Raw genomic sequence first — 25,898 nt, forward strand, 5'->3', positions numbered from 1 at the left:
GAGGGCTTCACACCACCTAACCTGACATTCTTGTTCTTCCAATAACGTTTTTAGTGGTCTAACAACATCTCAGTTCCAGAGCAACATTACTGTAACTCGAAAACAAAACAAAAACAAAATTAGATCTTCAACCCAAGTTGAATTAACCAGTTTATTAGGTAAAAATAATAAACAGCAAGTGCTTCTTGTCATTCTTCTTTGCGTGTTTTTCCTCTCACCTTGCTCCACTTATCTTTCCTCCCTTACTTGCTCCCCTTCCCTTCTTTCACCTCTTCCTCCATGTTCCCCCTGCCTGTGCTTTCAGAAACCCGATAAGCAGCATATGTATGTGCCATGCCCCCCTTTCCTAAGTAGCCCGAACGTCCGTCCACTCTGCCCTTTTAAATACTACCTCTCTTTCTCATTCTCTCTCCCTCACTCTCACTCTGTGCATGCTTTTAAGACGTTCGTAAAAGGAGGTCTTATTGACAAAACAATTGCTCGGCGGGGCTTAAACACTGCCTTTAAAGGGGTATTATTAAATTGCAGGCAGGAAGGGGAGGGGCAGCCAACAAGGGAAACCTGATGACCTCGCCATCGATTTTTACATCACTGGAGCGTTAGGAGAACTTAGCACAGAGATACTGACTGTATCCAGAGAAACAGAGTAGAGAGAGCGAGAGAGAGAGAAAAAAAGATATTTTATATGTTACGCATGGAGCTTTTAGCTCCTGGCTCAGTCCAGAATGATGTAATTGTTCGAGCAGGTAAAAGGTTGTATTGTGAAAGAACATGTCCATACTATGGTTGCCGACAGATATAAACACGGGTCTATCGGCAGATCTAAATCGAATTATTCCTCGACTTCTTTCTTTACCAATCAACTGATCCAGCTATCTTTATATCGCATGCTGAGGAGAGGTCAGTTACGAATTCGTCTCCTTGAGACATGAGAATTCTTTCCCCCTATGGCTCCATCCCAGGATTGCTTTTGTTTTGTTGACATGCCTCTGAAAAACATAACCAAACAGTTTGGACAGTGTAATCCAGCTCTCACTTAGTAGAACATATGCGCTTGTGTTCCTAAAGTACATGCACTCGAAGAAACAAAAGAACTTTGTCCTTTTGGAGATCCTTTTGAATTTCTTTTTCAGTATCATAATTGCAATGCAAATAAAAGCCTGAAAGATTTGTTTGATTTTGCACACAGATTTTATCTCTTTTCTGTCACGCTGTTTGCTTTTGTCGTGCAACACCAGGCATGTGAGGTGGCAGCAGTTTGTGTGCAAGTTTTACAGCTCAGTGAAATAAGATGAGATAAAAAAGCAAAAACTTTTTGTAGCCCAAAATTATTAGAAGACTAAAATAATACTGGAACAAAAAACAGATTAAATTTACTTTGTTTTTGTGTTTTTAAACAACACAACATAATGCATACTATAAACTACTAAAAACTATTAAAAAAAATACTTTCTTTGCGGTTGATTTATTCTTTAGAATTTACAGTACAGGTTTGTTAGGGAACTTTTAACGTCATAAACATTCACATGGGTGAGTGCTCTTTGTGACATACTATTAGGGATGGGTATCGAAAACCGGTTCTTGTTGAGAACCGGTTCCCAGTGTTTCAATTCCTTGGAATTGTTTGCCATTTTTGCAAACGATTCCCTTATCGATTCCAGTCGCCCCGAATGACGTCACCACGTTGCGGAGCGTCATTTACCTGGCAGGAAACACGGCGCATAAGCGGCTCAAACGCTCAAAAGTTTGGTTTTGCTTTACAAGAATGGATGACAACAGGGCAACTTGCAATACTTGCAAAGTAGATATTTCATTTAAGGGAGGAAACACTACGAATATACAAAAGCATTTGCTCACAAAACACACGATGACCTTAAATGAATGTCGTGTTTTTAATTCCGCTCCGGACTCGTGAATCTCAACCCAGCAGCAGCGGTAACGTTTGCACGTCCTCTCCCGTTAATGCGGCAAGTAAATAATCAACTAACAGTGCATATTATGTTAGCGCGATCTGCCTTATTACAAAACCTGCCATTACTGTGCGTTTAGGTGACCATGATGAGAGAGACAGACAGAGTCTGGCTCAGATGCTGGCAGTTCTCGCTGCAGTCTACCGTAGCGTCTCCTTTCAGGCCAGGATAGACGAATGTCACCGAGCAGTGACTAAGTTTGTGGTAAAAGGCTTGCACCCATTTGCCACAGCAGATGATTTTCGGTAAGTGAATGTGTTTAATTGTAGGCAGGGACATTACTGGATATTCTTGTGTAATTGCTACAGAATAATTGATGTTATACTTTGTTATTGCTACAGAAGAATATTTATTTTATTATTTTACATTTACAATTTTTTTTCCTGGGGACCCTGTGACACCCCATTGAAGAGCCGTAGGCTGTGGATCTCTTAAGATCTCACTGTTGGGTTTGTAAGGCCATGTTACTCCTAAATTTCTATCTTGTTCAAAGAGAAGATATAAGACAAAGTTCTAAGCTATTAGACCTTAGTGTTCTCCTTTTTTAAAAAGAATCGATAAGAGAATCGATAAAGAATCGAATCGTTAAACAGAATCGAAAATGGAATCGGAATCGTGAAAATCTTATCAATACCCATCCCTACATACTATACTGCTCTATAAAGTCTATGGGAGACTTTGTACTTATGTTTTAATGTACATCATTCTCTTACTCGTTTATGCCAGGGGGCGCGAGAAACTTCCGTTTGCTTTAGAATATTCTTAAATTCTCTGTATATGATTCTGCTTTGTAAATGTGAACATGTATTGCCACACACACGCGCACACTTTTGCCATTCAAATTGAGATTCCCTGGTGCAGCGTATTTCTGCCAATAATTCATGAGTGATCTGCGCCCCTTGCCGGCCTTTAGCATTTTTATTTAATCTGCTGAGCCCTACCGCGTGCTCGCTCATCAATAATGCACACCAACATGTGTGTTAACACATCTATGGTGCGGGAGACAGAGGGAGAGTATATGGTTGTATTGCAGTGTGCGATTATGCAATATATGTGAGGTAACACATATTTTACAGTACAATAAAGAGATTGTATGTGTCTATGTTGATGCAGGGGAAGAAAGGAAGGGTGTGTGTTCTTAATGTTCTGACAAGAGGTTTTCTTTGTCAGTTGTTAAGTCGTCCCCTGTTGGGACAATAAGCACGGATCATGGATGACCCCGGTTCATCCTGAGCTGTTTAACATGAATTCATTGCCCATGGCCTGCATGTGACTGTGAAACACACTCCCACTAGGCGTTTTATGCTTTCGGAAGTCTTCTTTTGCACCCATTTTGCAAGCGAACACACGAGATGTGAAGCGCGTTTTTGTACTCATTTGTATATATGTCTGTGAGTACGGTTCTCCAAAGCACTGACAAACAGAATCACATCTAGGAAAATTGACTTCACTAAATCAGTAGGTCAGGAGGTAACATCACTGGGGGTTGCTATGGAGACACCCAATGACGGGGCTTCCCAACCAGCACAACAACATGACTGTGAAATGGCAGTTCCCCTAACGTAACCCCTCGCTCTCTATTACTCGGTCATTGTCTTTCTTTCGTTTGTTTCTATCATCTTTTTCCCCCCTCTTCCATTTCTGCTTATCCTCCTTTTCTCTTCTCTCTTTTTTTTTGGTCAGTTTCTTTGTCTTTATCTCTTTGTCACTCCATGTTTTCACTTTATTGTTTTCCTTGATCGCCCTTCCATGCCACGCTGTACTGCTCGCTTGCTCAAACAACCGAACCATGCATGGAAATATGCCTGTGGACAAGCGTGTACACACATACACACGCACGTATACAACAAAATGTGAGGGGGCAGCGGGATCCCAGCATGGAGGGTTTAACAGCTAATACCCCTTAGATTAACCACCCCCGGTCCCTCTCTTTTAAACACACACACAGACACACACATCTTCTACAAACCAAGATTAACCTCCTACGATTTACACAGTGTGTGTTGGTATTGCACAAATATACATGCGTACACACCTTCGGGGTGTGTTGCTATTCCCCTACCAATAAATATAACAAACAGATTGAGAACACACAGTCAGTATTAAGTGACCAAGCTACTGTTCATGTGACTGTCTGTGACTCACACACAGACACAGGCGTGTGTGCACACAGAGTTTGGCTTTATCTCAGCTGTAAGGATTGATCCCCATGGATTTCAGAGGGGTCACGTGATCTGATAACCTCTAGGATTCCCCCTGGTCCGGAGACCTTTTTTCACCAGTATGTGTGTGTATTGTTTTTGGCCTGGTATAAAATGAATTCTCCAAAGACTGATACATCATACCCTAATCTAACGTCTGTCTGTCTCTGAGGTCTCAGATTAAACAATGGCTGGGAATAATGTTAACATCATTAGGCCACTGGTAATGGGGAGTTATCATGTCTCATCTCCTTTTCTTCCCTTCTCCCTTTCTCCTTCTCTTCATCTATTTTTCACTGTCTGCCTCTTCAACTTTCACTCCTCCTCTTTGCTTTTTCTGCAGTCTCCACTTTCATGCTCCTACCAAGCAAACTCACTGATACTTTCAAGGATTATTTTAAGGGCTGCTTAGATCAAACACCCTCTGCAAGGGCCTCGCCTTGGTTACCCAGACTTGAGCCCCTTTAATTAGACATGGCTAATAACACTAAGCATGTGCTGATAGCCATCTCTCTGATAAGACTAGCCGCAAAAGGACACAGGGCCTCCTTTTACCTTTTACAGTATTACCTAAGGTTAAAATGGATACTTAGCAACCTTATTTTATGGCTCAGTCCGTGCCCAATTAACAGGCCAGTTGGCACTTACAGAGCAGTAATTTGCAGAGGCTAGTTAGCAATCAGCCTGTCCGCTAATATGCTAGGCTCATTGCTAACAAGGACATCTTCAAATGCCTTGTTAAAAAATAAGTACTAAATAATAACAATAATATATGGTCATTTTGTTCTCTGACTGACTTTCGTTCTCTTTGTACTCTGACTGCAGGCTTTTGGTTCCCAGAGTTTGCAAAAGTAATTGGATGCAGTTCCTTTGGCTATCACGCTGTTCTCTCATAGAATCAGCTCCCAGTTTAAATTCAGAAGACAGGCCTTAAAATTTTTTAATCACAGGGCTGGAGCAGGTGACCCTGCCCATGCCTTAGTATGCTGATGCGGGTTTGAGCTGCTGGGGGACTTCCCATCTTCTCCACTCCCTTATTTTCACTCTTGATGCATTTATATGCCACTATTGGATCATTAACCTTTATCTACTCTCTTCCATAGTTTGTGCTTTATCCTCGTCTCTTTGGGCTCTTTTCCCCCTTTTCTTTTACTCCTCACCTTCATGTTAAAAGAGAGTTTGTCTGATCTCTCGTATTTTCTGTCTAATATTGTAGGATCCATACCTTAGTATATAAAGCACCTTAAGGTGACCATTGTTGGGATTTGGAGCTACACAGATACATTTGTATTGGACTGAACTGAGTTGTTAAGACAAAGGTAACTAAGCTTCTTAGAGGATTTTTTTTTTTTTTTATCCAAATCAGAATATACAGTGTTTCCTTTTCATATTTTACTTTTCAAATAATTTGCAGTACTACAGACTTCAGGATAATTTGCAAAAGAAAAAAAGAGAGGAAAATTCAGGATAACAGAGTGTATAAACTGAATAAATGTATGTTTTAAACATTTACAAAGAGCAGATGAATGTTAAATGATGTTCTCCAAGTGTTTAAAACAAATGCTAATCGCAGTTAAAGGTAAGCCTACAAAAAGCCGCAAACCCCAAAATAAGACAACCAAAGTAAAACCCTATAATTAGTCTCAGAGCAGTAATCATTCTTTTATAAGTTGTGCATCTTGGATGATTTTATTGGATGTTTTCAGATAGTAGTTTGATTCTTAATTAACATGGATTCTCATGTTTGGGCCGAGTTAGGCTGTTGGTTTGGAAAATCACTCCAGGCCATATCTCTTTAGATGGATTGATCTAGGTGAGGATGATTCAGTAAATGGTGTGTGCGTGTGCGTGATGAAAATAGAGGTGGAGTGGAGGCATTAATTCTAATCATCAAGAACTGGGATAGCCTGGGGGGTCAAACTCCTGAAATCGACTGCATGTAAACTCTGAAATGACTTACCAGTTGTTCACTTGTAGGATCGTGAGTCCTGTGTCCTGCGCCAGCTGTTTCTTCTGTTCTTCCGATGGGTAGGGATGCTGCAGGAGACAGAGACACTTTGAGAAAAGGCTGACCACAAATTGTTTAATGAAGCTTCTTGTTTTTTTTAAAAAGGCTTTGATGTGTCTTTTAGCAGGGAAAGAGATGTTGCAGGGCACAGGTTACACATACACAGTCGCACATACAAAACCATGCGCTGTAATGAGACCTAGAAAATGAGATGTGTGCTCATGCTCATTGGTGCATAGGTGTCAGTATGTGCCTGTGTGTATGTCTACGTATACTGTAAGTACATCTGAGTGTGTGCACATTAATGTGCCACCCCCTCCGATCATTAATGGAATATGAAATCTTGTAATTAATGGCAGCCAAAAAGGCAAGCCAATTAGAAAGTTAAGTGAAGTGGAGAACCAGCTCTAGTAATTAGGCAGCCTCTTACACAAATATATTCGCGTCAATGGCCCCCCTTTCACCCCGCTGCATATGTAATCAGAGAGTGGGGAATATGTAACATTAAGCCGATAGAATAGAGACAAGAGGATGTAAAACTCGCGTCTTTATTGCTGCTGGTTGCTTTTATCCTTATTACAGTGTGTACAACAACATGACTCTGTTAAGTTTGTCTTTTTGTTGCAATTATTTCTACAGCTTAACTGCACAATATGATCCCTATCCCCAAAATTAAAGAATGCCACCAAAACATATCATTCAATGCTGTGTCGAGTCTTTTATCGGGTGGAGGGCGAAAAAGTTATACGCATACACCCAATAACTTTCATTTTTCGTCACTCTTAATATGTTTTAATCAAACCGCATCACCTTGATTTTAGAAGACATCCCTTTTTCACTCATTTGTGCAACAATAATATTAACAGGTAAAAGATAAAAGATCCTTCCTCCTTATTCGAGGATCCAAATTGGAATCTGAATGATTTTTTTATTCATTTGAAGACTAACGAATGCATCATGGACACGAAAAGCCCGAAGTGACTTCTAAAGTCAATGTTTAAATATAAACCAGTGACTGTGACCCCTCCTATCAAGAAGCCAGCTGAGAACAGTTAAATTTGAGCCACCTGTTTAAATATATAGAATGAATAAATGGGATAAATGCGAACTTGGGGAGTGTGTTGATTTATATTGGAGTAGGGGGTATCACAGTTGCACGGAGGCTTGTTCATGGAGTACAATGTGCTGTTCATGACTCAGACAAGACATGGACTGTGCAGTACGGCATAGGCAGGCCGTAAAAGAAGAGAAGAGGAGGGAGGGGAAAGGGAGCGATGGAGAGAATAGATTGTTGAAAGGCTAGCACAAACTGGAGAGCTATCTATAATCCAAAAGGCTGTGTATACATTTACAGAAGGGATACATCAAAAACTAAACAGCATGAGGATAATCTGGCTTAATGATCCAGTCAGCGCTATTTTAGCACACTGCTTTTCAATGATTAAGTAGTAGTATTTAACAATGACTGTCTAAAAACTTAGAAAATCTTATGCTACTGACTTTAAAGAACAAATTCAGATATTTTTAGGTTAATTTGCTCTCTTAAAAAATAGGCCAAGTCGAGCTTAGAGTTACTCGCAGCGCTAACATGTGCTTCGCTAGAATCCCAAGTTATTGTGTTCAAAAACAGGCACCACACATATGGCTGCTGTATGATATTTGCAGTACATCTATCAAGGGTATGTCTCCTTGTTAGTCAATCAGATGTGCAAAATTAGTGCGGCGCCAGCTTTTTCATTTTTTCATTAAAGCTTTTTCAGTGCATAATGAACAGGATTGTGTTTAATGCTGGAACCACCCAGCACAGCGAGGGGAGACTGATTTTTTCCCAGTCTTCCCTTGTCCATGTGATTGGTTGCAGGGAATGGGAACACAAGGAGGCTAATTTCATGCACAAAGTTATAATTGCATGTCGCCTCTGGCCAAATTTGTGTCCAGTTCTTTTTTTACAACCATTTTTGTTCGCCTGTACGTGTGTGTGTTAGTGCGCATATATGCATGTGAACTGCCCATACATATGCACACACATATACACACAGTGCTGTTTCAGTGTGCGTGCAAGTTGCCTCCATATTTTTGCCCAATCAGATAAAAACCAAAGGAAAATAACTGCAGAAAATCTGAGGCAGCACTTGCCTTCCTCTGTGGGTGAAAGTGAGAAAACATTATTCTTACGGCTTGTGTCATCCGATGCCCTGATGCATTGCTTTATATATCATATCTACACATACACTTCTGACATTTCAATCTCAGCTAATCATGTGAAAAACATGTCTCTCTTTGCAACAAAAAAGATGATTGAACATGAAAAGATCAATGTGTCTATTCTGCTTGTCACAGATCTGTGGAGTGTCTGCCTCGTGATATCAGGGGGATGCAGCCATGCCAGAGGCCACAATACAGCACAAATACACCCTGTTTCAATGTTTCCCTTCCTTCTAGCTTATGAGCACAGATACGCACTTACACAGACAGATGCATAAATAAAATACACAAACAGACAGTGTGTGTGACTATCTCGGTCTCAGCCTACAGTACTGGAAGAAAAATGTTCTTACAGCATTTCATTTGACACAAATCCTGCTAGTGGTAGAATGTAATAAGTACATTTACTTAAGAATAAACATAAGCATAAGGTTGAGGTTCTTTTAATTGTTATACAATAATTAAATTAAATATATAAAGAAATGGTTGAAAGAAATCAGTCAGAAATAACGTCATTTATTCATTTATTCAGTGTCCATTTTTTAAAAAAAAATTATGAGTATTTTTATTGTTTACAGTTAAACGCATATTGTGCTGATAACACAACTTCCAGGACAATCACTCAATCAGTCAGTACTTGAGCATTGAGACTCCTACTTTACATAAGCAAACTCCTTTACAAGTTTTCACATACAAAAAAGTGCTCACTTAATTTAAGAGTTTAGAGGAAGAGATAGCCATGAAGCCAGAACATTAAAACTGTTTTTCTCCTCCTTTTTTCCCTAAACCTCCAAATTAGCTCCTATCTGTCAAAACACTGTGATTTAGTTTCTTGCTGAGCAACAAGTCGGCCAGTTTTAATATTGTCTGTGAGCGATTCTGGTGTCTTAACGGCCTTTGGCTGAGGTTCAGCGGGTTGAGAGAGAGAAAGAGAGAGAGAGGGAGAGAGGCCTTTAGTGAGAAAAGCAATAACATGTTCTTTAAAAGAGCAGATGGAAAGTTTCTGCGCATCCTTCCCTCCCTTCCCTCCCTTCCCTCTTTCCTCCGCCTATCTTAATGATATGTCTTCTCCAAATATACAGCTCCTTTCATGAGAATTTCCACCCTGCTCTCCACTGGGCTCTGAGCATGTGGGTGCCAGGAGGGGTGCGCGATTTTGCTTCCTTCTCTTCTTCGTGTCTTATCAATCTGAGTATGTAAGAGTATGGGTGTACATTTCCGTTGCACATTTTGTTTGTCCGATAGAGTCAAAGATTTTACTTTGCTTTGCCCTGCAAGTTAATATGTGCACAGAATTGAATACGTTTCCTTGTTCTTATTTGAGCCACTGAGCTTGCATGGTTTACAAGTAAGTTTAGCTGTGCATGGTCTGAATATGGTGTGTGTATGTATCTTTGCGTGCAGATCTGTGTGTGTGGGTGAGTAACAGAGCATCAGTAACATCCCCTCCCTGTCTGACCGTCTTCCTCTCTGACCTCCTCAGACAAGAACAAGAGCGGGATAGATAGAAGAAAGAAAGAGGAAGAGGGAAGGGGGAGGCAGGAGAGGAGACATGGAAATGGATATCTGGAGCCCCAGGGTTTAAAAAAGAGATAAGAGCATGAATATTCTGTAGGCCCCCTTTTTACTCCCCCATCCCAACCATAACCCAAGAGAAAACTATTCTAGGCATGACGGTAGAAAAGTGAACTGCTACAGTTAACAATTAAACATACAGCAAAATAGGAATTATATTACTTTTTCCAGATTTTTAAAAATATATTAAATAATTAAAAAAAAAACACTTGAAATAAAGTATCATCAGGTTGAGCTGGTAATAAGGCTCTGAACACATACCACTGACGTAAAATTTTAATTTCGTGAGGACTCGAATAGAAAAACTCCACAGATCTAAAAGTGACTTAAAGTAGCCATAATAAATTACTTAAGATATTATGAAAGGGATGAAAAGTTGTTCTGTTAAAGACTAACATTTTTAAAGTTACCCAACCTAAGCTTCACACTAGCTACCCTGGTAAAAGTCTGATTTCATGTCCCGCATGTTTATTTAGTTATGAGAAACATTAAGTTATGGTAGCTTAGCATATGGGAACAAGCATTTGCTTGGTGTCATTCCCTAGTTCCCTTCATGATGACTGAACTTTTGACCTTTACAGCACAAAGTGTTTCTTGATCTCATCTGCTGGAGTAAAAATTCTGATAAACTTTGACACAAAAAAAACAACAGAATTCCTAAAAGGTCACAGCTCCCCAATTCTTGTTTTGTGCCGTGCAAGTCTCACCTGAATGTGTTGGTAGTAATAAATGGGCAAAAGGAAAAAGTAGTCTGATTCACTCTTTTGTTGGGGAAGCACTACATGACCATGAAAGGCGGAACATTTTAAAAATGTCTTTATCGTGCTGTTGTTCTTCTCTCTTTGTCTCTCCTCCTCAACAAAAACAATTCTTTGTTATTATCTCTGTCTCGCTGCCTTTTCCTCTTCTGTATAAAAACATTTTCTTTCCTTGTTTTACTTTTGATGGAAATTTGATTTTAGCTGCCAAACGTCAGCTATTCCATTTTGGTTGTGAGTATTAGTGTCTACAATTGTTTCCATTTTCTATATATAGCTTAAAATCAGCATCTTTACTAAACATTTCTGATTACACCAGTTTCACTGTAGCCACACTTATCTGTGTTTCTTCTTTAGCCATTTGCATTAGGGTGTTATCATTGCATATATTTCTATTTAAAGCTACACTTCCCAAGCCTCTGCGCTTCCCATTAAAAAGGCTTGACACGCCACATTAGCTTTATAAAACTGCAACCATGAAACAGGATGGAGGGAGGAAGAGGAGAGAGGAAAATCATATGTTATCACAGCCATGTGACGTCCCTCAAAAAAAGAGGCCATGACACTGCACAATCTGTGGATAACAGACATGGGTCAGTGGTATTTTCAGTTAGCTTATTTTAACACCAGATGGTTGCAGAAGGCCACAAGGCACAAAGATGTTAGAAAATGCAATGATAACAGTAAACAAATTGGTAATATGCAACACTTCACCCTAGTGTACCACTGTAACCAACAAGATACCCTTGGAAATATTTGTAAGCAGCCTTGTGAAAGCAGCATAACTCTCCTGACCTGAAACCAAGCAGGTTAAACACCAACAAAATAATGGACGGTAACCGACTTGCATGTACCACTTAAGGTAAAAAGTAAACAGCCTTGACTTGGCCAGATCTCTTCCCCTCACTGTTCCCAGGTCAAATCTCTGTGGAAACCGAGCTGCCTATCAGGAATGCCTGACGGCTAATCCGGAGGCCTTTTTGGCTAGAAGGGCATCACTGTATCAAACCAAACTGTCTTCCACAAACATGCATGCACACATGCACACTCTAAAACATAGGGTTTACTGGAAGTGTGGCCTTGTTCCTGACAGACGAGCATGAGATTACCTTAAATATTTGGAGAGCCGAGCACATTGTTATGCTAACAACAAATACCCTGAACCCTGAGCACGAGCAGACTTTAAAACAAGCGTTCCAAACTGTAAGCCTGTTCTATCTCATACAGCAAGCTTCCAATTTCCCAGTTTTATTTTATTTTATAATTTTTTTTTTTGCTCATAGAGTCAAAGTTTCATCTACACTGCGTGTGTGTGTGTGTGTGTGTTCATGCTGTGCTGTGAGAGCTACGCCATTTCAAATTCCTTTCTGTGTAGGTGGCATCGACTGACATCCCTTTGACTTCATTAGGGAGCAGGGACCCAGCAACAAAGCTGGCTCTGGGAGAAAGGGGGGATTAAAGAAAAAAAGAAAAGGGAGTGAGAGTGAACAAAACAACAACAGAAGAAAAACAAAGCACCCCTAACCTAATTTCCTCTGATTCAGGCTGCTCCGACGCAAAATAACTAAACAGTGCAAAAACAGATCTTTTGAGAAACTCAAAATGAACCAACTACGAGATGAGAGATGCAGAGTCTCTTCTGTCTGAAAAGTCTGTGCAAAATTAAATGTCCCCTTCTTAGCGCTACCCAAAAAAAGCAGGAACAGCCTTTTTTATCGTACTGGTCTTCAGTAAACTAGCTCAAAGCTTGTATGAATAATTCATAAACCTTTTTTTTTCTGGTTTTTTTTTTGGGGGGGGGGCTCGATATATGCACCATAAATTGCAAAGAAACCCCCTTTCAAACTGTTTTTGTCATCAAATCTCTCCATCTCTTTTCGAGATGAAAAAAAATGTAGAAAAGCAGATGTTCTTGGGTTTTTTATTCATTAATGAGCATTGCCCTCTCAAAAAACAGCTTTTGTTGATTTAGGGAAATCTCACAGCGTTCTTGCCTATGGGAATGAGATAAATCTAGTTAGCTGGTGACGCAAAGGGTGAAAAGTATGTCATTAAAGCTCCGGTACAAAGTGGATTAGACAATGTACAGCATTACCAGCTTCCACAGAATGATAATTGATGATTAATATCATTCATCACTTTAGTTAAACTCTCAGGGCACAAGACAGGACAGCAGCCACTGTGTTGCAATATAACTGGGTGTTAAAAACAACAACAACTGTGTGCTGTGTACAGTAGGGTGTGTCTCTAATATATGTGTACACTTACGCTTATAGCATGTAGGTACATGACAAGTCTTTAGAACGTGCCATATATACGTGTAATATAAAGGGTGAGGTCTGTTGGTGCTGATGGAAAGAATCGTGTGTGTGTGTGTGTGTGTGTGTGTGTGTACACTTTCTGGTTGTTTTCACTATGAAGGCGTGCTTCATTAGTCCTCCCTATTCCAGCACAGGGAAGGCTAAATTTATTAAGGGGGCCGGATGTTGCACAACACCTGCTGCTGTGCTTCCCTCTGTGCAATAAAGAGAAGGGAGTGCAGCATGCTAGCTAATGCTAGTGGTAAGCACTGCTCGTTGGACTGAGGCTGATGAGCTGAGGCTAATTCAAGGGGTGATTATGTAGTTTGCTGGACCACTAAACCTCTTTAAGCCCGTAATTACCGCCTATTTGAGCGAGGGGAGGCACTCCAAAGCAATCGGCACTTGCACCAAGCAGTGCAGAGAACGGCAGCCACAGCTGGAGGTGGGCTGCCTCAGGGCTGCCTGGGAATGAGGGGGTGTGTAAATAGGGAGTAACAGGGATCCAAAAAAGCATCATCCTAGTAAGGTACCATAGAAAGCTGAGAAACCAGTGGGATGCCCCTTGGAGCACAAGCATGCTAGCTCCAAGCTACAGTGCTTGGAGCTACCATTCTAGCACTGATCTCTAAGCTTGCAAACAAATGTTCTCTTGTTATACGCAACTACAATACATGGAAGTTGTTACACAGGGCTGTAAGAAACTATGAGCTATTACTGGTGAGTTCAAAGAAAGAAAACAAAAACTACTGCACTAAAACGTAGACTTTCTAAACACATAAACCCTCAGTATAGACTAAGGATGAAGGTAAGAGGAGAACAGAGACATGTCATTGTGGTGAGAAACTGTAAAGCTTTTTTTAGACTCATGTCCATGACATACAAGAGGGAATCAGATTCTCAGATTGCACTTCGACCATGGGGGAATACATTTCATTTTACCTGACTTTCAAGGAAATTTGACTTTACGTAATGCAACTGAAATCTGATCTCTCAGAGGAAGCAATTTGGGGACCACGGCACATTCTAATAACCCCGGCGATATTATTATGTTATTATCATAATTACCCTTTTGCCCCCAACGTTTTAATTAGAAACTCACCACTGGCCCCTAGGGGGGTTAAAAGAACCTGGATTGGGGGGAATACTGAAACTAGGTAAAGGTATTTCACAATTGCTCCCTTATGCTCTTTAAAGCAGGTAGTAGATAGAGGAAGGTTACAGCCACTGTTATTATAAGATGAAGCTTTCACATTCACCTCCTCTTTCTCCCTCTGACATCTCTGTCATTCAGAGTGCACCTACACCCCCTCTCTCCTTCCTCTCCGAGTCCCTCTAGTTTCCTATCCTTTTCACCCGTCACCGCCCCCTCCATCCCTCTGTTCTATATTTAGCTTTTTCCTTAACTATCTGGGGCTGCCTCTGTTTCTAGTTTCTTTTCTCCCACCTTCATTTAACTTCTCCCTTTACAATTAGCTCCCATCTTTTCTGTCTTCTCTTTCTCCTTTGTGAAATGCCTCCTCCCCCCCTCCCCAATTTCCTCCTTCTGCTTCATTCATCTCTCTCTACCTCCACATCTTCAGCAGCAGAGGGCCTTCTCCATCAGTGCACCGCTTTTGCAAATCAATGACTTAATCTGTCGTAACAAACAAGTGAGCAGCATCCTCAGTCCTGTCCACGTCCTGCTAACAATATAGACAGCCTCGAAAAGAGTGAAAGGAGCAATTAGAGAAGAAAGCCGGTAAATATAGTGTGAAATATGCTGCGTATAAATAAAAGGATGACTTTAAAGACAAGAGTACAGAAATACACGAGGATCTTACTCTGTGTTACAAATATGTTTGGAGACGACGTAAAAGAAAGACAAGTTAGTGGAAAAGTGAGAAAAATGACAGGGTATGTGCATTGGTATAGGTTTTCCCAACACATCTTCTCTGCCAGCCCTCAGCTCTGCTCGACTCCTCTACCATGAGTTATTGCCTGTCTGCATTCACCACCTGGTTCACTAGCTATGATTTCCCTCACTCCAATGGACACACAAATATACACGCACCACAGAAAATACACATAAACGTACACATGCATGCTTGTTTGTGTGGGTGTGTGCGTCACAGATGAGCGTACAACACACACCTGACTGAGGCACCCTGGATCAGCTGGTCAATAGTACACTACCAACCTATAGCCATACTATCCATGCCACCTGCCGCTAATGGATCATAATCCTGCCAGGGGTTATTTTTCTCCCCAATGTAAAAATAAGAAAAAAAACCTTTATCACAGGATTATGAGACAAGTGATTAGGATATCACCAGATCTCATCTATAAATCATGGTTCTCTCCCCTGTGCTCTTGTGCCATTTCCCCTTTGAAACAGCACAAGAGCGCCGATATTTCCATGACATCGGGGTTCAAGACCATTAAAATGTAAGGAAACACAGCTGTACATTATAGAAAAAAAGGAAGTAAAAAGGGAGTGAAGAAAGGAGGAGAAGGAGGGAGAAGTCAGGGAGGCAGAAGGCATGCATAAAAGATAGGAAACCCTTATGGTTTTTCAGAAAGAAGTGTTTTGTCAGAAAGGGACACAGAGTGTGGGGGAAAGCGAGAGGGTTCACGCATGGGAGAGAATACAAGTGGGAGGAACTGAATTGATAAATTAGTTCAGCCAACGCGCAAACTGATTACCACAATGGCAAAGCCACAACGTCTATCGAGCACACGCATGGAATGAGACACAAAGGCATGCACACACTCACTCGGCATTTACAAAAGAGACATGAGGCTGACAGATACAAATAATTGCACAACTGCATATGCAATCACACACAGGCGTGCGCGCGCACACACACACACGCACATCCACACCAAATGTATCTAGGGCAAGCTGCAGCAGTTGCTGTAAGTAAAAGGTATTGAGCTGCTGACTCCAGCCAGAAAATATCCCACAATCCTCTGGATCACCAAACACAGCCTAATGGATAATGGCTAACAGCTAGCGCTAATGTGATTTCACACTTAGCAGAGTTAATATATCACTGGCTAGACAAAATCATGCTACACAGAGCCTATGCTAAACTCAGTTACTTGAAGGGCGGTGAACATTTTTCTGCCAAAAGTCTCATTTGAGGAGTTTTAAACAAAAAAGCCACTCGGAGGTTATGCATTTGCTTAGAGAGCACATGACAGGATAGCTTTGCTAATCTCTTGCAAAGCAACGGATAGAAGCATTTCATCAAGTTAACCACAGATTTATGACAATATTTTTCCCTGACTCTTCCATATGTCAACTTGCCACTCACTCTCCAATAAATACCACAGTGATGGTGGGGAACTCCACACCCTACCCAGCTACTGACGTCATGGATGTGGTCCTATGTAAAAGAGTGTGCAACTTGAGTGTGTCTGTGTGCGACTTCGAGCTGAGAGCGAACCTCTTCTCTGGATTTACAGATCACTGTAAACTGATTAGTGGGTACCAAACCAAGAATGGTTTCACATATCTGAGTTACTGGGCCTGTATCCACCCAGCACACACACAAACACTCTTCACATGCAGGTGATAATGAAAAAAAGAACTAGCGTGAAGCACAGGTTCAGTATGAAGCCATCAATCATCGTGACATGCAACAATGAAACCACACACTGAACTGTTTCATAGTTTCCCAACTATGAAATTATATGAGAGTTGGAGGGAGGAGAGAAAAAAAAGCAGAAGGTTTAACCAAAAGAAAAGAACAGATGGTAGATAGTAATAACAGTAATGATGTATAAAGGCTCAAATTAAATATTCAATTAAACTTGATATTTAATGTCATTGACATAAATATTGCATTTTAATACACTGAAAAACACCCACTGATATGTTGTTCGGTGAGAATGAGTTTCTATATATAGGATAAAAAGCTTTAATTGCAACTTGTAAACATTTTTGAATTTCCTCTCCAAAAAAATCGAATCTAATGCTAAACTAAAAAAAGAAGCTGGAACAGTTTAAGCAGATGATTCTGTGCGCGTTTGCGTGCATGTGTGTGCATTTAGTCCTGCAGCCACACTGGGGCTCTGAGGCTCGTGATCTCCTTCACTGCTACTGACCGACCTTGAGGGTCTGTAAAGTTCTCACGTTCTCAAGGAAACACACTGACCCGCCCCTTGACTGAAGCCAGATCAACACACGCACACACACATAAGCGTGGTTTTGGTCTAGATCTATGGCAGACATTTTAGAAAAGATCAAAGGTGACATGAATTAAAAGTTAACTGCCCTTGAGGGCTTTTAAATAGAGGGGTAAAACGATACAAGAAGCAGTTGGGAGAAAATGGGAGGAAAGGTACACCTAAAGTATTGTCAGAAATGTAAATGGACTTTGACCCAAGGCAGGTCCTAGATCATATACGTATTTCCAAAAAAATTCTTCAGCCTGCTTAGAGTATGGGAATAATGAGGATATCCTTAGATAACAATTTTTAAAAAGAAGGATTGTCTAACTGGATTCTTCCCTATATTCCTATATCACTTCTCAGTAAAAGGGTCACGCTTCTGTGATATAAATGCAAACTGTATTTTGATTTGTAACAGGTTTACGACATTATATGTGAGAAAACATGACCCACTCAAATGTAAAGAATGAAAGACATGCTGCCAAGATTGAACCTATGTGGAGATCTGATTTTCTGAACCTTCCAAGAATGCATCCCAGCATATGATTATTGCTATTAGTGATGGTAAAATCCATGTGAAAATGGATGATATTTTAGTATATATATGTTTCAAGCTGCCAAGATGAACCATGTGTCAGTCTTTTTGATAGATACTGTATCCATCTGTTCATCTGCTCATCCATCCATCAATCATGACACAGATGGCCTTTCAGGAGTCCATGTCAGGACTGATGCCTTTCCTTTGCCCTAGCCATACCACTACCCCCACCTCGCTCCCACACAACACCCTCCCTAGCCTCCCACATAACACACATACATATACACACACTCACACCTCCTGCCCCCCTGCACCTCCACCAGATGGACTGGTCTCGCTATTTCCAGCTCCCAAAACCCACTATCTACTTGGCAAAGATGGGTCATATCATTAGCCTATCACCTTTTAATAAAACAGATAAACAAACAAATAAATAAAAATCTGAAATTCTGACGTGTCCTTCCTGAAATGGTCGCAAAGTGTAAGTGTTGTGTGCAGCAAATCTATTTGTCTGTAAGGGTCAGTCCACAAAGAGAAGCCCCAAAAGAGAGCTGTCTGCCTTTGGTCCCTGGGGCCTGTCAAGAGGGATAATTGATGATGTTTTCATTACAAGGTGTGGGGTAATGTGGGGGTTGGGGCACAGTATGTGTGTGCATGTGTGTGTGAATGTGTAGTGGGGGTAGGCAGGTTGACTCAGCTGCCTCCCTCTTTGACACCAACCACTCTTGGATTGGTACGGACAAGTCATTGCTTCCAAATGCCCTCGTACAAACACACACCAGCGCAATCACACACCCACATTTACGCAAACATAGGTCCTCGCAGACAAATGCACACACAAACACACAGCCCAAAGCCAATTCCATTCCCAGAGATAGAGTATCTGAAACTGAATAAAAGCGCTGAGAATAAGCCTAACTTGTTCTCTTGTTTTCCTCTGCTACCCTGTCTCATCACAGTGTCACGCCAGGCCTTTGGCAGATCTGTCCATCTGTCTGTCGTCTCTTAGGACCTCTTTGAAATCCCAATGCAGTGGCGCCTAAGATTCTGACTGCTGCTAAGATTGAATTAAGACCTAATCGGAGACACCAGGCCACATAGGCCACTATATTACTTTATAGTATCAAGATGGACATCATGCCTTTGTTGTAGTTTATGAATAAATGAATGAAAACACATAAAAAGTCAGCTGATGTCTTCCTTTTTAGCTTGCTTCTTGATGTCTTTTCAAAACCATTAACAAGGCGTCTTGGTGGCTTCAATGGTTAATTGAAATTATTTTTCATGAGAAGCTTAAGTTGTGCAAGATATAACTAAGACAAACAAGTGTAACGATAATCATGAGACCCCCATAACCATAAATATGAAAAAGTCCATGTCAGTGTCGGTTTCCTGAATTTAATTCAAAGGTGTACCTTCGTCATACTGCATTTCTTTCTATTCTGCATTTTCTTATCACTATAACGGTATAAAAAGTATGAAGTATGACTGAACTAGAAGAAAGAAAATACCATCCCAGCAATGGGCTGCTGCGGTGGGTCAGGGCTGCAGCGGGTGACCAGGGTGCTGACATATTCAGGCTCCAGCAATAAACAGACGAAGAATAATGGCATTTGAGGCAAGGGCGAACTCTGACCTCAAACGCTTTTCCCTCCCTTGCCTTCTGTTGTTTAGATGAGGCTTTGAGTATCTGGTTTGTGTTCTCTTAGGTGAGAAGTTCAGGAACTGCAAAGTGTTTCGTTTACAGAGCGCTGTGAATTGAAATATTAATTCTAAATGTTGGTTATGCACAACTCCGCCCTGTTGTTTGATTCAATCGCAACCCGAACGAGGAGTTGCGATTGAGACGAGGAGGAAATTATCTTGCTTCTAATGAGTAGTGTAGCTAGCCATCCATGTATCCATCCACTCCTCTCACTCGCCTCCCATCCTGCACACCCAGTCTAGATTACTCCACCACCCAGGGCCCACGACAGCAAGGCTCCTGGCCTCCTCTGCCAGCACAGAAATGAATTATATCGCTTTTCACACCTGTTTCTGCTCAAACCCCCACTGCACGCTGCTGTGTTGAGGGTAAAAAAGCATTTCCAAGGAGGGGGGGGCAGCGCTCCCCAAGCTAAGCTACATCTGCGTACGCAAGTGGTTAAATTGGACTCTAATTGTATTAACGGCGGATTATGCCTTCAAGTTGGATTTTTTATACGCGCTCTCTCTCTGCATTTTACACATTTTAAGAGGAGAAAGGAGGAGGGGGAGAAAAGCAGCTCATTGAGGGTTTGCGGGTTTGCTTTTTTTATGAGCTGCGATCATGGCTGCCCCTCGTTACACTGCATCTGTGTACAAATAGGAGGGGAGGAGAGCCAGAATGAGAGGGTGTTAGCGATAATGTGTGTGAGAGTGTGTGTCCCACTCTGTGAATATACCAATATGAACACTAAAAATACCAAACCCCTCTGCCCTTTCTTTTTACACATACACACACACCTACTTCAGTTTAGCACAGCAGCAGTCTAAATGGGAATATGGGTAGTGTGTATAGTGGGGAGGCGGGGGTGAATTCCATCTAATTACTCTATCACATAATTTCACAAATTGCCTTTTCATAAGGGAGTGGAGAGCAGAGCACAGGGCGCGTTGGGGATTTGAGGCTTGAGCTTTCATTTACTACTCATTTCTTGTTAAATTAAACAAGAAAATACCATTTGTGTGGAGGGGAGGGTACGGGCGGGATGTGGGTGTATTCCAACCACACAATGGGAGGGTTGGAAGAAAGAGAGATTGGAGAGAAGCTCTTTCTTTATTTCAAGATTTGTCTCTTACATAAAGCAATCAGGCAGCTCTGCAATTATTTTCTTAAACACATTTTATAGTTATTTCCAGGGAAAAGTCATTAGCACACTTCAGAGTTATATCTACATCTTTAAACACATCCTTATTGATGTCAAACACATCTAGAAAGACAGAAAGCAGGTTATGCTTACAAATATCCTGTTTAGTTTAGTCAGTAAAACCAACAGAGAGCTAGTAGCCGCAACATATGTTTAATTAAGGATGTCAAATGCAAACAAACATCAAAATGACATGAGGACACAAGTGGAAAATCCCTCCCCTCTCCTTTATTTTGGTTCCCTACCAAGTTTACAGCTGCATGTCAAGCTGGCAGCGAGTTTGGTCATTGGTGACAGGCGGTAAACGCTAATGTTTTGTAGTCGCTCCAAGTCAGCACAGCCAAATTCTTCCGATGAACTTGTCTCACAAGTATCGTCAACAACATATGAGCTCATTGGGTGTGTTGGAGAGAACTCAGTGAGCTGCAACTGTTGTCATCGTCACAAATTCAATGCCCACTCTCTATCCCTTACTTTACACCTCACACTGTACATACCTCTTGTCACCATGCATATACCCAAAACACTGTGGCTTTGACCCATGTAACAACACCAGCAAACTTGGGAATTAGAAGTTTTCCGTATCCAAATGTTACCCTTTCCACATGGAACAAGACATAAGAAATTAGCATCCTTGATGGATAAGGAGGCAGAGATGCATAAAAGTCTTCAAAACAACCCTGTAAGAACAGCTGTATCAATGCCACCTACCAGCTACCCTGCTGGTGTACTCACAGCCTCACTGCGCCACCCACCTTCCTTTCCGCTTCAGTACAATGAGAACTCCCAAGGGTCTAAGTGTGAGGGCGAATAACAGAAGGGATTACAGAACACTAAGGTTGGGTGTCTAAACTTCTACTATAATCCATTCTTAATTCACCATAGTCAAATACTTTTAGATGTATTAGTCTTAAGAAACAGCAAGCCCTGATTGGCTTTTTAAAGACTGTGTAGCGCTACAGCAGCCCTTCATATATTGTGTATATGTCTATGTGTTCATCTCTGAGGGGGTCAGGCACATCTTTCATCCTCTTTCTTTGAAACAAAGAGTCAAGCCGTGATGAAATGCGGATCAGCTATCCGTGCTTATATTGCTATCAGCAGAGGCAGAGAAGCCTACTACCAGTGTGAGAAAAACTGTAAGTGTTTTTGCATTATAGGTGCTATGTGTAGCATTCGTAAACATTGACATATGGTGAATAAATTAATGGTGACACTGAAGAGTAAGCAAATGAAACCACAGCAAGCATTTATCTGACACCAGCGGTATTGTTAATGCCAGTGTTTCCCAAAATTAAGACCACATTTCCCATAAACAAAGAAAATGTTGGCTCCTCTCTGCCTGGGTTTCATTTCTGTTTGGCTTCATTGAAGAGAATAAACAAATTGGAAGTGATTTTTCCATCAACCTTTCAGTTTACTTCGGTTTCAGGCTGAACTGAAGGAGCTTCTTTTGTGTAATAAGGTAAAATGGCCACATGTCCCATTGTATGCCTGCATGTTTTTGCTCTTCTTTCCATTTTGTTCTGGAAAAGAAAAAGACTGAATCCTCCTTATCCCTGTCTTCACCTCCTCACCTTCTTCTCCTTTCCTTTGCTCCCATGGCACTCACTTATATCCTTCTCACTGTTTGAGATCTAACAGAGTAGGAGCTTCCCATAAGTCGTGCTCACAGTGTAATATGACACAGGAGGTGTGTTGCCGGGTGTGTGTTTTCACTAGGCATTTGTGTGTTGAACTGTATTTCCACAGACAGGATGTGTGTATGTTTCAAACACCTTTCCTCTTTGGCCCCGAAGGTTTTGGGAGTGTATGAGTTGAGGTCAGGGAGTTGGAGTATGTGTGTATGATGTGTGTTTGCAGGGTGATGGAGAACTGGTGGTATATGAAAGATGGTGATAGTCAGATGGGAAGCAGGGAGTACAAAGGAAAAAAGTCTTGAGAGTATATAGAGTCTGTGTACGCACACACAATGTTGCCTACATACCTGCAGACAATTGGACACGGTAAAAAAGTTCCTCTGATTTTCCGGTAACTGTTGAAAACCAACAAATGCACTGAGCGATGAATACCATCGACATCAAAGACAAGCTACAAATAAATAAAACGTTGAGCCCATGCAATAGCCATCATCCAACAACCAAATTGCTTTCGTTAACATCATCACTGTTGTGCAATTCAAACCAACACCCACAAAGCCAGAGCATATCAAGTTCCCCACAAACTCCTGACATAGGCAGAATGTGTGTGACGCAAGGTTTTTCCCTAGCGGAGCTGTGTATGCTGAAAGGAAAAATGTAACTAAAGACTTCATCTGTCACACAAAAAAGCAGTTTCACTTACTGTATTTTTATATTTTTAAAAGGTTAGCGGTACGGTGTAGGACTATCTTAATATTAATTCCGGGTGGCCATATTGTGCCCTGTTCATACTTTATCTGAATCGATACAAAAACAGATGTGGGAGGTGAGGTCTCAAACCAACATTAAGGAAAATGTATTAACTATTTGTTGACTGAAAACATATCAGATCTTTTTTTAAATACCATTTAAAACTATAATAAAAACAGCAAAGCTTCTCATTCTTGGTAATGATTATTGCAGATACTAGCTGTGTAATATGCACTCATAGGGTCTAAGGAGACTATAATCACTCTGAGTTAGTAAGCTGTACCAACACTGAAGCTCAAGCAGGGCATAAGTGACTCTTTATGGGGTAAAAAAACCCAAAAAAAAAACCACTGAAGAATTTCATTTCATGACAGACCATGTAAACTATGGTACACTGTTCTTTAACTAGACATCTTTAATAAGTCGAATGATTCGGCTTGAACGGAATCAAAATTGTGTTGGCCAAGGGAGCATTCAGCTCACTGTTGGTTCCATCCCAGCAGTCACATTGGCACCCTCCATTGCCTAAATACATTTTTCCCCACAAAGTATCTGTGGTGCAGTCAGATGGTGTTAACGGCATTTGTGTTCTCTGCTATAATTGAGGAAAAATGGAGCCAAACCACAGGCCTTTGCAGCATCCCCGGCATCTGTTAAATAATGACAGATTTGTTTTTAATAAGGTTCATCTATGTATCTGCAGTTATGGCCAGGGGCATCTCTCCTTGGCTTCAACCTTATTCAGTTTCAGCAGATGAGAAGTGAGAACGCAGGCTGCAGAGATCGCGAGCAGATTACACAGGCCTCTGTCTTTGAAGTGTGCACCGTACGAACAAGGATACACTATGAAGAAGAGGGGCTGTGGTGTGTGTGTGTGTGTGTGTGAGAGAGAAAGAGTGGCTCAGTGTGTTCTTTTGAGTAGTGCAGAAAGACACAGCGTATCTGTGTGTCTATGTGCAAGTATAACAGTACAGACAGCCCGTGGCTGTAAAATGAAGTTGAGTGTGCACTCGTGATATGAAACTGAGAGTGAACGAATGGCGTTTGGCTCAACTCACCGTTAGGTGCTGGAAGAGCCATGCTCTCATGATGTTGGTGGCCACCTTAGGGAAAATCCCTCTCTTCTTGTTGTGTTTCTTTTCTTTATCCGGGTCATCGTCATCCCCTGTGCTCGGCGAAGCCACACTGTTGTCCAGACCATCACCTGTCACATGACAAGAAACAGGAAGAGACAGTGGAGATCAGACACACAGTTTGTTTACTTCCTGCATTTGCTGCGCCTCTGTGTTCAAAGGGAATAAATACGATTTCGAGGGAATTCTGGAGGGCTTTGTATGCACAGAAGGATGGATATAGAGACACAACAATGGCAAGAAGGGAATGGCTGGAAAACAGCACCTCATAAATGCATTCATTTTTAATACATTTATAAATAACCCTCCCTTTCATTTTGCTCCCCCCGTCACTTGAAAACAGAGCAAGCGCTCGCATCTTCCTGGGAGAAAGACGGGGAGAAGGGGAGCACAAAGGACTTGTAAGGTCGCATTTCCCCACTCTCCCATCCAAGCCCACGCAGAATTGAAAATGACAGAGAGATTTAGTCTTTATTATCCTGAGGGGAAAATAGTTATTGAAGCGTTGCCCCAGCGCATTCTGCCATTTTACCTGAGGTGGAAAGAGTAACACGGCACTACAAAAGGCAAGGTTGCAAGGAGGGGGAAGGCAGAAAATAAAAGGAAAATAGGTAGAAAAAAGGAAGTCAGAGGCACATACAGAGCTAACAAAGCTAACTGCTTTTCATAACAATGGCGTCATGGCTGCTTACAGCAACCTGTAGGGCTTCGATAAGACTCTATTAAGGCCAGTTAACCTCACCTAAGGGGAACAGTGAGAAAGCTCAGCGTATTTGAGCACTGAGAGAAAGAGAGAAAGGAAGGCGCTCCACGGGCCTTTTCTCTGCATTCAGACTCAACAACATGAACCCATACTCACACCCACACACACGCAGCACATATTCAAAACCACCCAATTATGGTACGTTTTCTATACAGCTCCAGTGGAGAGAAAGGGCCTCTTCCCATCCGTGGCTGTGAAAAGCCTAATTGTTATTATCATTATTCAAAAATGTGAGCCACCCTCAATGAAGATGATAATCATAAAAGAAACATGAGGTGAGGTAAACAAGTGGCACCTTCACTGCTAAACATTTCAGAGGCAAATAACTGACTTTTGTCCTGTATCGCCTCTCTCGACTGGAAGTGAGGGGAAATAAAAATGTGAGAAAAAAACAAAACAAAAAAAAAAAAACCCCCACTAAAGCAGTGCACACAATTGGATCCAGTTATTTATTGATTACACACAAAGCACTTCTAAAGCTTCTAGGTCTATTCACTGTGGCAGGGATAGATAACTGCAATGAAATGGGCCTGCGTTCCACTAACTTGCAGAGGGCGACACCCAGCACCTAGCTAAACCCTAAGCCCCGATTCATCGATAATTAATAGGCATGTTGGCGCTAATCCGGTTGGAGATGACTTTTTTCCAGCCTGCCACATCAATGGAATAATCAAGGGCCTAAAACCCAGGCCTTTGCTCCCCATTACCTCAGGCAAAAGAATTCCTGAAAGCATGCCTGGAGGGCACCTGAATTATATACACCATTAGGAGAGAGAGAGAGCCTCAACGATCCATACGAAACAACGCTCTCAGCTAGCTCTCACTCTCTCGCTCTGTTCTAGCAGAAGGAGATACATATGCACACATATTGAAGGGTTTTTAATGAACCTCATGTGAAAGTGGAGGGGACGCTATCGAGGGTGAAGAAGGGATAAAACAAGAGACAGCTTATTATAGATGGCCTGACAGTGATGCAAACACCTGCCATTGTGAGGCAGGTAAACCAGCTGG

General features: G+C 41.4%; 1 protein-coding gene across 2 annotated transcripts in view; it reads right to left on the reverse strand.

Annotated features, from left to right (window-relative positions):
- Positions 1 to 25,898, reverse strand: part of meis1b (Meis homeobox 1 b) — a 78,124-nt gene that overhangs the window by 18,489 nt on the left and 33,737 nt on the right. For both annotated transcript variants that reach the window (XM_085182319.1, XM_085182318.1), the window contains exons 8-9: positions 24,050 to 24,195; positions 6,132 to 6,208 (exon numbers count right to left, since the gene is read on the reverse strand). In XM_085182319.1, the coding sequence (XP_085038445.1) occupies positions 6,132 to 6,208; positions 24,050 to 24,195 (223 nt within the window). The remainder of the gene's footprint in view (positions 1 to 6,131; positions 6,209 to 24,049; positions 24,196 to 25,898) is intronic.

Source organism: Neolamprologus multifasciatus, chromosome 13, assembly GCF_963576455.1.
Source record: "Neolamprologus multifasciatus chromosome 13, fNeoMul1.2, whole genome shotgun sequence".
NCBI classification, from domain to species: domain Eukaryota; kingdom Metazoa; phylum Chordata; class Actinopteri; order Cichliformes; family Cichlidae; genus Neolamprologus; species Neolamprologus multifasciatus.